General features: G+C 41.5%; 3 protein-coding genes across 7 annotated transcripts in view; all 3 read right to left on the bottom strand.

The window, feature by feature from the left end:
* Positions 1 to 255: 255 nt before the first annotated feature.
* LOC148115351 (apolipoprotein F-like) lies at positions 256 to 2,191 on the bottom strand. The gene has a single exon (XM_087885052.1). It carries the CDS (start codon positions 1,520 to 1,522, stop codon positions 347 to 349), a length of 1,176 nt encoding a protein of 391 aa, XP_087741178.1. The 5' UTR covers positions 1,523 to 2,191; the 3' UTR covers positions 256 to 346.
* Positions 2,192 to 5,585: 3,394 nt separating this feature from the next.
* LOC148115352 (apolipoprotein F-like) lies at positions 5,586 to 10,094 on the bottom strand. Its single transcript, XM_087886877.1, has 2 exons — positions 9,807 to 10,094; positions 5,586 to 6,732 (listed from the first exon to the last, which is right to left on the bottom strand). Exon 2 carries the CDS (start codon positions 6,710 to 6,712, stop codon positions 5,636 to 5,638), a length of 1,077 nt encoding a protein of 358 aa, XP_087743003.1. The 5' UTR covers positions 6,713 to 6,732; positions 9,807 to 10,094; the 3' UTR covers positions 5,586 to 5,635.
* Positions 10,095 to 11,457: 1,363 nt separating this feature from the next.
* The window catches only part of TIMELESS (timeless circadian regulator), a 56,179-nt gene continuing 52,964 nt past the window's right edge, over positions 11,458 to 14,672 (bottom strand). For all 5 annotated transcript variants that reach the window (XM_034412371.3, XM_034412374.3, XM_034412375.3 and 2 more), the window contains 2 exons: positions 13,296 to 13,369; positions 11,458 to 12,412 (listed from right to left, as the gene is read on the bottom strand). In XM_034412371.3, the coding sequence (XP_034268262.2) occupies positions 12,339 to 12,412; positions 13,296 to 13,369 (148 nt within the window). In that variant the 3' untranslated portion in view covers positions 11,458 to 12,338. The remainder of the gene's footprint in view (positions 12,413 to 13,295; positions 13,370 to 14,672) is intronic.

Raw genomic sequence — 14,672 nt, forward strand, 5'->3', positions numbered from 1 at the left:
CAGATCCACAAACAAGCCAAACACAGTGAAAAGCCAGTTTGTAACTTTTTTGTTTGACAATCTAGGTGGTAAGGGTGATTCTTAGTGACTCTAAGCAAACAATACCAAGGAAGGCCAGGTAAGCAAGGGCAGGCAGGTAGGCAGGCAACAACAGTTATATACAAACCTGGAGCAGTTTAATTACATAGATTAAAATTTAATTATTTTAGATATATATTTATTTCTTCCTCAGAAATAAATTATGTTGATTCAACATAATCAAATCAGAAATTTTATTGGATGGGTTGTACATACTCATTTATTATTTTAGGTGATTGTACCAGAGCAAAGTTTAGGAATGCTTGGATTAGGTTTTGATGTTTGAAGCACAGACGTTGGTGGGGACTGGACATAGTGGTTGCTCTTCCTTTTGAAAATCAAAAATTATAGCCTCCATACCTTTTCTGTAGACTTGTTTCAATGCCATCGCAACCCCCATCCTAAGGGGAGTCCCAGCCCCCCCAGAGAGAGCAACCAAGGCATCAAAACCCAGGTCAATGGCCCCCTGTTGAGCACGCTTCTTGGCCAAGTCAATGCAGTCTTGAGCATAGTAGTATATGCTGGTTGCGAAGTTATATAGAGTGCTGACTCCAGGTATGAACCTCATAAGCTTGTGTACCCTTTGTTCTGGTAAATTTACACAGTTGTCTGGTGATGAACGTCGCATGCGTGCCTGTGTGTGGCACTGATGAAGCCAGGAATGAGAACCTTGCTGTGGCCAGAAGTAGCTGCCATTTCTAAGCACCACTTGGAAGGAACTGCTCCCATTGGTGATAACTCCTCCACAAACATTCCCCAAACGGTGACAGGCGTCAGTAGCTGTTGAAAACCATTTATATTCATGGTATACCTGGCCATGCAGGAGAGCTCTATCGACCTGTATCAGGCCTCGGCAGTGCGAGGTTTGTTTCTGGGCTAGCTGGTCCAAATTGAACTGTAGGGCAGCAAAGCTTGTATTTTCACCTGTAGGTTTAGCTGTGTCCAGGATCTTTATCATTGTCAACAGGAGGCCACTTGCATCTTTCTGCCCCAGTTCCTGGTACAGCCCTAGGCCAAGCATTTCGGCATGGTGGCTGCAGCCTGCATTTTGCAAGGCAAGCACCAGGGTGGCTTGAATCATAATCTGAGCTGGTCGAGGCACGCTGTCAAAATGTTCGAGGGTATCAGGCATTAAGTCGCTGCAGGAAACCTTCTTTTCAGGCAACTGGGTGTAATTAGAAGAGATGGAAGTGAGCAAAGTGCGGAGAGAAGCAAGTCTGGAATCCGAGATGGAATTTTCAATGTTGTTTCTTGGATCTGTTGTAGTCACTGGTTGCCCTCCCAATCCATGATGCGGCAGGAGGCCAAGGAAAGTCACGAGCATTAGAGATGGTGATAAGTACATGTCAGCTTCTCTGGCCACTGCTACAATGGGAAGAAATTGATTTATTGATTTATTTAAATAATATAGAAATCCATCCATGCTTGGGCAACATGCAAACATTAAAAAGAAATGTAGTTAATAAAAATAACTGGAATCTGAAGTGCCAAAGCCAAATGTGAACCAAAGGATAGATAAAAAATGATGCTGGGAATACTTGCTGCCACTTATTCATATATTCCAATATCATAAAGCTTATTGAAGGTAAGATGAAGGTAAGAACTCAAAGTCTGGTTTCTAGGCTAACATCTTAACCACTGTGCTAAACTAGAATTTTTGTTAAGTTTTAGTTGCATTGTCTTTTATTTTGGAGAGACATTTTGGAAGACATTTTAAGACAGCCTTAAAATATCAAAATAAATGATACTAATTCCACTGGAATTGAACAATTAATTTCATAGCAAGAAAAGCAAGGGAGTATTCCTTTTGAGAGGATTCCTGGTGAGATTCTTGATTAACTGTCAGTCTTCACATATAACAGTGAGGACTCTGGGAATATTATACTAAACTATATACACATTATCCTCCCCCTCGCCATTTTTTTCAAAGATGGGAGACCTATAATAAAACATTCTGTATAAAGGATTGTAGTACAGAAATCCAGCTTGTCTAATCTATTCCACCTCTCCCAATTATTAGTTCCCTCAACAGCCAGCATTTCATTCTATCCTTATAGCTGTTTGTTTTTTTGAAACCTTGCAATCCCCTTCCCCAAAGTTTGCTGATACTAGTATTAAATATTAAAGGAAATATTTATTGAGAAAACATTCTCATTCACCATTGTTCTGTCATGAGCGGCCTTTGATTACATTTCTTTGAAATGGTGGAAATAGTAAAGGATACTAGAGTAATGATGCTCTCCTTTTCCAGCCATAATTAGAAACTAGCATAGGACAATAGAATTCTGACAATTCATAGATGGGTTCAAACAGTTTTAGACAAAGATCAGGGAAGCTAGTAGATTGTAAATAGTACCTGTCAGTTCTAAGCAGCTTTACTGTGTAACATTTCAAAGGAAGGTATGAATTGTCTATAAAGATTTGCAAACCCCAGGAAATTTTGCAGTTGTTTACCTGTTCGTGGGGGTTGCCAGCCTAGCACAGCCCTCACTTTTTTCGGGCCCATTTCGATTCCTTGATTAGACACCCAGTAGCCCAGGTAGTTCAAGGACTCCTTGTGGAACTCGCATTTCGACAGCTTCGTATAAAGTTTGGCTGCCAAGAGCTTTTTCAGTATTTGTCTGAACTAGCTTGATGTGTTCTTCCATATTTTCGCTGAATATAAGAATGTCATCTAGGTAAACTAGAACTCCTTTATACAGGTGTTTATGTAGCACCTCATTGATCAGCTGCATGAATACTGCGCGGGACCCTTGAAGCCCAAAAGGCATGACTTGGAATTGGAAGCTGCCCAGCAGGCAGTTAAAAGCTATTTTCCATTTTTCTCCCTTCTTCATGCAGACTCGGTAGTAGGCTTCCCTTAGATCTAGCTTGGTGAAGATCTTGCCTTTTGACAAGTGGTTCAGCAAGTCTTTCATTAGGGGAAGGGGGTAGGTATTTTTTATGCAAATTGCGTTAACACCTTGAAAATCAACACATATTCTCAGCCTCCCATCTTTCTTCTCTTTAAACAATACAGGGGCTGCCACTTTAGATTTTGCAGTCTCGATGAATCCTCTGGTTAAATTGATTTCAATGTACTTTCTCAACTCGATTATTTCCGCAGGTGTCATGGAGTACATTCTGGGTTTTGGTAACTTGGCCCCAAGTTCTAATTCAATGGCACAATCAGTGGCTCAATGAGGGGGAAGGATATTGCATTCCTTCTCACTAAATGCCTTGGCTAGGTCTTTATATTCCTTAGGGATCTGGGGCTCGCCTGGAGTTGAGTCTGAAGCGGCTGTTGCTGCTTCTGGCAGTTTGTTCCTATAGTTTGGCAGTCTCTTGGGTGGAGGGACTGGGGGCAGTGGGCCAACGCCAATTATGATCTTTCGGTATCCATCTTCCCATTTAATAGCAGGGGCCCATTTGTCGAGCCACGCAAGCCCTAATATGAGGGATTCTGACATTTTTGCCGCTACTATAAATCATATAAGTTCACAATGCAACCCCATTTCTAATTTAACAAGTTCTGTAATTTGGGTGGCTGGAACCCCTCCAATTAACGTTCCATGCATCTGTTCAAATTTAATTGGGCATTTTAGGGCTGTAGTTATTATTCTTAATTGTTCAATGATTGGACGCCCAATTAAACATCTGGTACACCCTGTATCTATTACTGCTGATACTTCTCCTTTGTCCCCAGTTTTAGGCACCACCAATTTCACTTTAATTGAAAAGGGGGTGGGGGTGGCTGCACTCACCATTGGGTCATCGTTGTTGATAGGCTTGTCGGGAGGGGCTCCTTTGGCCGGAGGTTCCTTGCTCCCTTCGGTGGGGAGGGGAACCTGTATGGCTTGTTGGGCAAATTGGCTGGTGTCTGAGAGCTTTCGTGAAGCCGTTCTGCCTCTGGTGGCCATGGGAGGGTGTGGTTGTGGAACTGGCACAGGAGCCACACACTTGGAAGCTTGATGACCCGTTTGTCCACAATGGTAGCAGTTGCTGTTCCCTGTAAGTTGAGAAGGAGGGGTCTCAGCAGGTTTAGAAAGAGGATGTCTAGCCAAAGTCCTCTGGGGTGGCTTCTCTGCTGAGGGTTTGCGATGTGGGTTGATTTCTCTATCCAAAGCTATGGACATGGTATACCAGTCTTGCAGTCGCTCTAGCACCCCTCGGACACCATATGCTTTCCTGACTTCCTGATAAATGGCTTCTTTAAAATAGTGTATACGTATGCGGTCCCCATGCCGGCTGCATCTGCTATCTCCCCACTGCTGTTTGGCCCTGTTGCGCTGATCCGATCCCCTGATCCTCCCTGGCTGTGTGGAAAGTTACCGTGCCCTAGTTCCGCTGGCAGGTCCTGGATCAGGAAAAGTAAACGTAGGCTGTGTTAAGCTCCATCTCACTTGAGGAGGTTGCGACCACAGGGCATAACTGTCTACTTCGAGCCCAAAATACTCCGGGAGCCCAGTCAGTGACTGGCTTCAAGATGGAGGCAAAAGGTTCCAGTCTCGGGAATTTCTGGACCCCAGTGCTGTCCCCTCTCTCCATTCTGGTTGTGGGGCGACTTCAGTGAGCTGGAGGTGGCATGATATTCAAGCGGTCTTTCTTTCGTCCCCATTTCTGGAGTTGGATCAGACTTGCAACTTTTCCAGGAATCCGACTCCTTGAGCTGAGCATCTAGCCTTCAGGTCATCTCCGCAGCCTCAAGGGCTCACACCATTTCTTCAGAAGGGGAATACCGGGTCTCGATGAGTCCTTCGGCATCGATCCCCATGGTTCCCTCATCGATCTCTTCTTTCTCCTCCATCTTCTCTGAGTCTTCGCACCACCCAATGCTTAGGTCGGCGCTGGGGCTCAGCATCCCAGACAGCCCCCTTTCGGGGTGCCGGTTTTGGTTTAGGGACTTGGGTTAATGTCAGCGTTCCAGAATGACCCAACTCCAATTAAAAACTCAGAGACAAGCTTCATCTCAAAATCTTCATTTATTGGAATAGGTATACTGGCACATCTGGGAAAACCCGAATCTTAGAGTTCTGGGTTTTCCCTCAATAAATCAAAACCCCATCTCCAGGCCCTGCACCCATCAGTCCATCACATGGCCCAATCACCATCCATCCCAACTTGAGACACCTCTGCAACCACTCCTCCAGGTGCAGGAGTATCATGACCTTGACCAAAAAGAAGAATGCTCTATCAAATCCCCCCTCCTACTTTCCCAAGTTCAAGAAGGTGGCAGCGTGGAAGCTTCCGAGGTTAATATGGCTTCCAAAGCTGATATTTGTTTTTTCTTTCTAAAAAAAAACTGTTCAGACTTGGATAATCAAAGCTTTAGGGCTGTCAAAATTCAGATATCAATCTTTGGTCCCTGCTCTGGCCCTCGGTTAATTACCTGAACCTATCAAGTTAAAGAATCATGGTAATTATATAGATTAAAATTTAATTATTTTAGAGATAGATTTATTTCTTGCTCAGACTTAACTCAAACATAATCTAATCATAAAATTTTATTGGATGGGTTGTACATATTCATTTATTATTTTAGGTGATTGTAGCAGTGCAAAGTTTGAGAATGCTTGGATTAGGTTTTGATATTTGATGCACAGACGTTGTTGGGAACTGGACATAGTGGTTGCTCTTCCTTTTGAAAATCAAAAATTAGAACCTCCACACCTTTTATGAACACTTGTTTCACTGCCATAGCAACCCCCATCCTAAAGGGAGTCCCAGCCCCCCCAGAGAGAGCAACCAAGGCATCAAAACCGAGATCTACGGCCCCCTGTTGAGCACGCTTCTTGGCCAAGTCAATGCAGTCTTGAGCATAGTAATATATGCTGGTTGCGAAGTTATATAGAGTGCTGACTCCAGGTATGAACCTCAAAATCTTGTGTACCTTTTGCTCCGTTACATTTACACAGTCTTCTGGTGATGAACGTCGCATGCGTGCCTGCGTGTGGCACTGATGAAGCCAGGAATGAGAACCTTGCTGTGGCCAGAAGTAGCTACCATTTCTAAGCACCACTTGGAAGGAACTGCTCCCATTGGTGATAACTCCTCCACAAACATTCCCCAAACGGTGACAGGCGTCAGCAGCTGTTGAAAACCACTTATATTCACGGTACACCTGGCCATGCAGGAGAGCTCTATCAACCTGTATCAGGCCTCGGCAGTGCGAGGTTTGTTTCTGGGCTAGCTGGTCCAAATTGAACTGTAGGGCAGCAAAGCTTGTATTTTCACCTGTAGGTTTAGCTGTGTCCAGGATCTTTATCATTGTCAACAGGAGGCCACTTGCATCTTTCTGCCCCAGTTCCTGGTACAGCACTAGGCCAAGGGTTTCGGCATGGTGGCTGCAACCTGCATTTTGCAAGGCAAGCACCAGGGTGGCTTGAATCATAATCTGGGCTGGTCGAGGAACACTGTCAAAATGTTCGAGGGTATCAGGCATTAAGTCGCTGCAAGAAACCTTCTTTTCAGGCAACTGGGTGGAATTAGAAGAGATGGAAGTGAGCAAAGTGCGGAGAGAAGCAAGGCTGGAATCCGAGATGGAATTTTCAACGTGGTTTCTTGACTCAGTTGTAGTCACTGGTTGCCCTCCCAATCCATTATGTGGTAGGAGGCCAAGGAAAGTCACGAGCATTAGAGATGGTGATAAGTACATGTCAGCTTCTCTGGCCACTGCTACAATGGGAAGAAATTGATTTATTGATTTATTTAAATAATACAGAAAGCCATCCACGCTTGGGCAATATGCAAACATTTAAAAAAAACAGTGGCTAAAAACAATATCCTGATCCTTGAGTTAAATAATACATTCCAATGCTAAAATCCTATCTACAATACAAACAACCAGATCTTCAGAGCCTAATGAAAGACTAATAGGTTTGTGGCCATCCAAGCACAGAAGGCAAAATTCCTGAGTCCAACAAGATGACATCATTTAATGGAAGGACCTGACACCTGCGCCATCTGCTAGATTGATGGGACAAGCAGAAACAATGGGAAAATGGTGGTCCTGCAAGGACTCTGTTCCTATGCTGTGGTGGGGCAGATTGATAGATAATGACCAGCACCTTGGATTGTACCTAAAAGCCTCAGAGCAGTACTGTTATATGGAAATAATGAGAGATGCCAAAACACTGCCCTCAGGGTTGCTTTCTGGATCAACCGCAGCTTCAGAGGCAACCACATGTACAGCATGTTGCAGTAATCCAACTGTAAAAATAATGACTAAGGCATCAATTGATGTGAGCAAGGCCTTCCAATCCAGAAGTGGGAGAAACTGGTGCACAAGTTGAAGAAGTGCACCCCAGAAAAATCTGCAAATCACAACCAATCAGCTTGACAGGGTTGAATCATGTTCTCCCCTAAGTAGACCATCACAGTCTTTCCACCAAAGTGGAAAGCACTTTGGGAGCATCACTTGGTCGGGGTGGAGATGTACAACTTGATATCACTGGACACTCATGATCCCATGCAGATGAATGACCTGACCCAACGGCATACTGCAGATATTAATAGGAATGGTGAGAGATTCTCTTATCCTTAAAATCCTCAAGACAAGAGGTGGTCACTACCACAAGAGGCCAATAGGACAGTTTCTCTATGGTGCCGAGATTGGCAATAATGGCTGGCTCCTTCTCCAATTTTGCACCATCAGAACTTATTCAGGCCAAATTTCTAAGGTTACTCCTTTTTTCCCTTTGGCCTTGCTCCATTAAGTATGAAGGATAATTTTCAGTCCATCTGGAAAAAGTCAATGACAACTAAAACCTAACCTTTGTAATGGAAAGTAGTCTGGATTCGCAGGAGGGAGGGAATGTGTTCCAGAGGGGATAGGTGTGAACTCTCACACTAAGGGTGTGCGAGAAAGAGGGTGAAGAGAACTTCTTCCGAAGTACGTGCTTTATGAGGATGGTAACTCGGCTTTAGTTTGCCAAGATTCTGTCCGTAGGTAAGGAATTAAAAATAACCTACTAGGAGGTATCATAATATGTTTTTATTGGTTTTTGGTGCCTGAATTCCTTGAGCTTCTCTCCAGGCCTTCTATTCAGCATGAGATATGATCAAGCCAAAGCACTCATTGTGTGTAACAGACACAAACCTAGTCAGGTCTCCAACTGCATACTTAACTAATATTGAAGTGTTTAACTATTAGAGCGCCTTTAGCACATTAATATGCCCTCCCTTCAACTATCCTTGAAAGTCAATACAGGAAGATCCCCCACCCAGAGAGACAATGCCCTGTAATTCTCAAGTTGCACAAACAACAGAATGTGTATTTCTCCAGTATCTATATTACAGAGGCATTTGTACTAACCTCATCTCCCCATTATTGCATAAATACCAGGGTGCACAGGACAATTTTACATCCCTGCTGCTTTCAGGTACCAACCCTTCTACAACATATGTTGCCCGGTTCTGCACAGCAATACTTAAAAACTATCACAAAATGACCTGTGCCATAAAGTAGTTTTAATGAACAGTGAATTCACCATTCTAGAGTGCTCTATATTGTGACAGATCTGATTTTCCATGCTCCTTTACACGCATTGACTACTCATGCCCCTTCTTTTAGATTGTTTTGGTAGATATTTTTAGCTTTTTATATGTACTTTTACCTATACCACCCCTACTTTCTCTGCTCTTACCTGGACGGGAGGGAAGAGCTTACAGGGCAGATAGTCTGTTCCTGCCCACTCCTCTCTCTCAAGAAAAACAGTAACAATGCTCCAGAACACAATTCCTTAGAAAACCCTCACCAAAAGCCTCTTTTAAAAAAGGACAGAAGTCCAACTCTGTATGGATACTAACTCTCCAAACACTGAGGGAGGTCCTGGAAACCCTTGTAAATTAGAGATTAGTGAGCTCTCAGGACAGCTTGCTAAGATGGACAAAACTACCATTAGCAAAAAAGGTGAAGATGACAAAATGGCTTCTATTGCATGTGGGCAATCCACCGGACTCGGGTCAATCTAAGTGGAACTTGGCTTGATACAGTCAAGTTGCTTGCTAGCCAGGGAAAATGCAAATTCAATGGTCTGATTTGATAAGCTAAATCCAGTTTAAGGGCAGACTTGCCCACTCAAAAGAGAATTAGATATCTATCTTCATTTAGTTGGCTGAGAACATATCCTTCCAGTGGTTAAGGTCATCAGGCTAGAAGGCGGGAGACCATGAGTTCAAGTTCCGCTTTAGCCATGAAAGCCAACTGGGTGACTTTGGGCCTGTCACTGTCTCTGAAGCCAACCCAGCTCATAGGATTATTGTTCTTGAAGGGAAAAGAGGAGTGTTAGATCTGTTCACTGCCTTATTTGTAAAAATAATAAAGGCGGTATATAAATAGATCACACATACACCACAGGGCTACATTTTCCAAAATAAGGAACCATATTCCTCATGCTCAAATAATGAACAGGGAGCAAACTTTGACAAAAACAAGGTTGTTAATCTACCAATTTGTTTTATAATTCAAAGAAAAGATGACGAAGTTAGTGCAGCAAAAAGCAACTTCTTGGTTTGTGTGAAGCGGTCTGCATTAATTCACAACATTTAAGCCGTTTTCTTGCTACTACCAGCTATGTTAATGTGCCACTATGGTTCTTCCCTGGATGCTGATCTCCCAGAAATGAAACGCAAGCTTGACAGTGTGACACATTATTCTCATTCCCAAATTAACCTATTTCTTTGCTCATATTGACAGCTATTGCATGCCTTCCCTCTCCCACTCCCTCCCCTGGGAAAGAGAAACTTACCTGATTTAGCAGGCAACACAAACACAAAATGCTCCAGAGTGAACTGAGTATTGATTAAAGTTGGTCTTTATATACCCTTATCTATGGCAATCAGTCTTATCTGCAAACCTCATTGCAACACTCTGTGCCCCTGGAAAGTTCTGACCTCTTTCTTAATCTGCCAAAGCCCCCAGACTTACTTGTCTGAAGAGGGAGAAACAGGCAGTGCTGAGTAATGCTTTAAGGGAAGACAAGGAGGAACAGCATACCTATCAGTTGCTTTGTTTGTATAGAACAAACATTCATGTCTACAACATCTGGAGTTACAGTGGAATGAGGGGACTGTCAACCATTCTGATCTCTAATCCTTTATCAGACCTTTTTGATTAGTTCATTCAGTAAGAGCCTCTTGTCCGGCCACCCTTCTCTTCCAACCTCTCCCATTTTAAGATTGATGTATCCTACTGTCGCTGCATTTGGAATTCAGGACATGAATCGCCACTCATAATGACTTAAACTGTGTACATTCAATACAGGTAGTGCTCAACCTACAGCAGTTTGTTTAGTGACTGTTCAAAGTTACAACAACACTGAAGCAAGTGACTTATAACCATTTTTCACACTTACAGCCAGTGCAACATCCCCATGATCACGTGATCAAAATTCAGATGCTTGGCAACTCGTTCGTAGTTATGACCGTTGCAGCATCCCGGGGTCACATTATCCCCTTTTGCAACCTTCTGACATGCAAAGTCAATGGGGAAGCCAGATTCACATAACAACTGTGTTACTAATTTAACAACTGCAATGATTCGCTTAACAAATATGGCAAGAAAAATCGTAAAATGAGACAAAACTCACTAAACAAAAGATATTTGGGGCTCAATTGTGGTTGTTGAGAACTACCTGAAATCAGAAATGGCAGCAAAGGGGGCTGTCGTTTTGCCTCAGCAGCAAACTTCCATGTGACATAGCATAGAACTTCTACAACATCTGGCACAACATGAAATCTAAAAGAGATTTTTGTTGCTTTAATTAGAGTAACTCTATTTTAATAAATTAACATCAGAGAGAGACACTACTCAGACTGTGGCAGTTCGGTTTACTGTTTTATGTGGAGCTCAGCTACAAAAATGAACGTCCCTGAACTCCCAGGAAACTGAAGGGATCCCAAATTAAACAGCATTTATGTTTCATGTGAGGTGTAAAGGTCCCAGAGTTAGCTTCGCTCCACAGAAAAAGAAGCATGGGATAGAGGGCATTGGATGGAGTGAGTGAGGAATAGTTTCTTAGCTGCGGTGACAATGACAGCATGCCTGCTAATTCATAATTGCCTTGCCAATTTTACTGAGAGGAACTAACTGAATTGGGGATAAAACAAATCCAATTTAAGGAACACTGGTGGGCTTAGAAAAAGGCATAATGACAGCAATTGTCTCCTCAAACTTGTTCCTTAAGTAGGAAATAAAGCTCACAATTGCAATGAGGACAACCCCCCACCCCCTACACAGTTTGAGCCTGAAAATACTAGGAATTACTACAATCACCCTGTTTCTATTGAAAGCAAAACAGAAATATGAGTAGAATAATCCTCTACAAGATTCTCCATATCTGGCAAGCTCTCAGATCTTCTGGCTGTTTTAAGTACTCATGCAGGACAAAGGCAGAGAAATCTCATATTTTATACTTTATTTTTTAGAATCAATGTTCTTTTTTAAAAATATATATAAAAATACAACAAAGACATCCACAAATATCCACAATTGTTATATATCATCCTGCTGACACTGGGCAGATTTCAGAAGGATTCAATGTGAAAACAACTCCAACCAAAGGAGGAAAAGCCGAAATATCAGAGATGCATATACAATTACATCTTTAATATCTCTTGTATCATCATCCCATTACTGCTGTATTTTTAGCAAGGCTTGCTGATGGCCTACTTCCAGTTCCTTTTTTTCCCCTTGAGAATGAATTTCACAAACAGAAAAAAAAAAAAAAGCAGATAAACAGCAGATGTGTTCAGGTAATTAAGGCAAAATGTGACATACCGTATATGCTCATGGTATTTTAGCTAAACCAGAGACATAAGAGGCAGATCCACAAACAAACCAAACACAGTGAAAAGCCAGTATGTCACTTTTTTTGTTTGACAATCTAGGTGGTAAGGATGATTCTTAGTGACTCTTAAGCAAACAATACCGAGGAAGGCCAGGTAAGCAAGGGCGGGCAGGCAACAACAGTTATATACAAACCTGGAGCAATTTAAAAGCTTGACTGTCACAATAGCATTAACAACAATTGTAGCTAATCATAGAGCAGAAGTTTATCAGATCTTCTCTTATTCTACTCCCTCCACATTGGTGATCATATAGATTTTTAATAATTACAGTATATAGAAGTTCTGTTTCTGTATTCTTTCCCTAATATTTTCACTGTTGTGCACAGAGTATCTGAAGATGCTGATTGCTCTCAATCTTGCCCATTCCAGTTTTTGAGGTGACTGGTTTCACTGGTCTTATTGACATGCTAGGAGAGACGTTTTTGATTCCCTCAGTCCTCATCTTCCTCAATTCGCAGGCACTTCCTTTTACTGGAGGGACGTGGTCCATCCTCATCACTGGAATCTGTAGTGCCAAAGCCAAATGTGAAAATAAGGATAGATAAAAAGTGGTGCTGGGAATACTTGCTGCCACTTGTTCATATATTCCAATAACAAAGTTTATTGAACGTAAAATGCTGGCACAGAGCACAATTAAATCCAGGATTCAACTATGTAAAATTGGAGAGAGTAGGCTTCTTAAGAAAGGTACTTCAGGTAGCAAAATGTATGACTAACTTTGTTCTATGTTTGGAGGCAGAGCTTTTTACAAACTGAAACAAGCGCATGGCCATGTAGACCCAAATACTGGCTAAAAGCCCACTTTCAGCCTCATGGTCCGATATATCTTATGCCGACAGATAATTTTTACTCTGCTTGGTAACATCAAGTAAATGACAAATAACACAAGATGCTAATGCACCTGGAAGAAGACCTGGCAATAGCAGTTCTTAAAAGAATTACTGACATAAATTATAAATAGGAAATGTCTTTTATTTATTGTTTTAATGTTTTATATTGCTGTTATAAGCCACCCAGAGTTGCTTGCTAGTGACATCGGCCGCATATAAATTTAATAATAAATAAATATCAAGATGTCACTTAGAGCTCAGTTAGGGCACAGCAAATGTCCTCTTAAACCAGCATTATGTTTGATCCAACTTAACAAATAGCAAACATTACATTTGTAGCTTGTAGAACTTGGGCAATCTGACAGGAAAATTAGCGACGCATGACCTCAGGTCTTTGTCATTTTTTTTTAAAGATCTGTCCCATTATAGTTTGTATTAGATACTGACTTTGTTTTCTAAACAAAATCTGGGTCAGTGACTTGTGATAGTTTGATTTGACATATCCTGAAGACTAGAAATACTAGAGGTTTAAAACCCCAGAATTAGAGCCAAGCATACCTTGGTTATGGTTTTCCTCCTCATCAACTGAGCGGCTTCTTTTGGGGCCCAAAGGATGCTGGATACACTCCTCTCTGCAAGTAGCAAGAAGAAAACAGCTTGTCAGACAAACCAAGAGAGGGGGATCAAGAATACAAATTGCTTGCTACATCTGCCAAGCCATTTCTTTACACTTTAGTCCTTCTATCCTCAGAACATTTGGTAGGAAAATTCAGTTCTAACAAGTCTCTGCTACCACATTTCCATTTCCCAATTGCAGGCCAGTGTTGAAACCAAAGCTCACTCAAAAGGAAGAGATTGACAAACTGATAACCATTATGGGCCATCAAGTTATTTTCTAGTGCAGATAGGTAAGATTCTTCTCCATGTTGATCGATTCCTAGTTCTTTCAAGTCTCCCAATGGTGCATTCATTTCTACTGTAACTGATAGTAAATGTTACTATCAGGCCAATTTCTCTCCTTAATAATGATTGCAAACTTTCACATCTATTCTATCTGAAAGACTTTAAAAAGTTTTATAGGATTATATACACGAAGACCAGTGTGGCTTCTTACCTAAAGGACAACTAAAAGATAATGTAAGGGTAATTTTGAATGTAATTGAAAATTTATGCCAACGTAGTGACAAACAGGTTGCATTGATTTTTCTAGGTGGAGAAAAAGCATTTGACAACTTCAACTGGCCTTTATTTTTAAAGTAGTGGAAAAGATGGACTTTGGATTGGGCTTTATACAGAGTCCATCTATACATTCCAGAAACCTTGGATTATAGTGAATGAAGATTTGACAAAACCATGTGAAATTCAGAAAGAAACAAAACAGGATTTTTTGCTGATGATTCATTGTGCAAGACCCACTGGAGAACATTGGATATGTTATGAGGAAGATCAAAATGTTTGGAGAAATTGGGGGTTTAAAAATGAATTAATTAAAGATGACAATATTGACCAAGAATATAATTGTGGAAAATCAAAAGAAATTGGAATTTAAAACTGATTTTAAAGTTGAGAAAAAGGTACAGTATTTGGGAGTGACTCTTGCTGAGGAAAATGCTAAACTTTACAAAAATAATTATGTTAAAATGTGGAAGGAGATAAAATTGGATTTAAATAGATGGCAAAAATTAGATTTGTCATTAATGGGAAGAATTTCAGTAATTAAAATGAATGTACTACCTAGAATGTTAGTTCTATTCCAGATTATAGTGATATTGATTAGAGATTTTTCTTTTAAACAGTGGCAGAAAGATATATCCCTGTTATTAAGACCAGCTGCCTGCAATTACTGCAGGTTTGAATCTCGCCAGGCTCAAGGTTGACTCAGCCTTCCATCCTTTCTAAGGTAGGTAAATTGAGGACCCAGTTGTGGGGGCAATA

This window comes from Pantherophis guttatus, chromosome 2, assembly GCF_059756535.1.
Source record: "Pantherophis guttatus breed Tessera chromosome 2, ASM5975653v1, whole genome shotgun sequence".
Taxonomy (NCBI): domain Eukaryota; kingdom Metazoa; phylum Chordata; class Lepidosauria; order Squamata; family Colubridae; genus Pantherophis; species Pantherophis guttatus.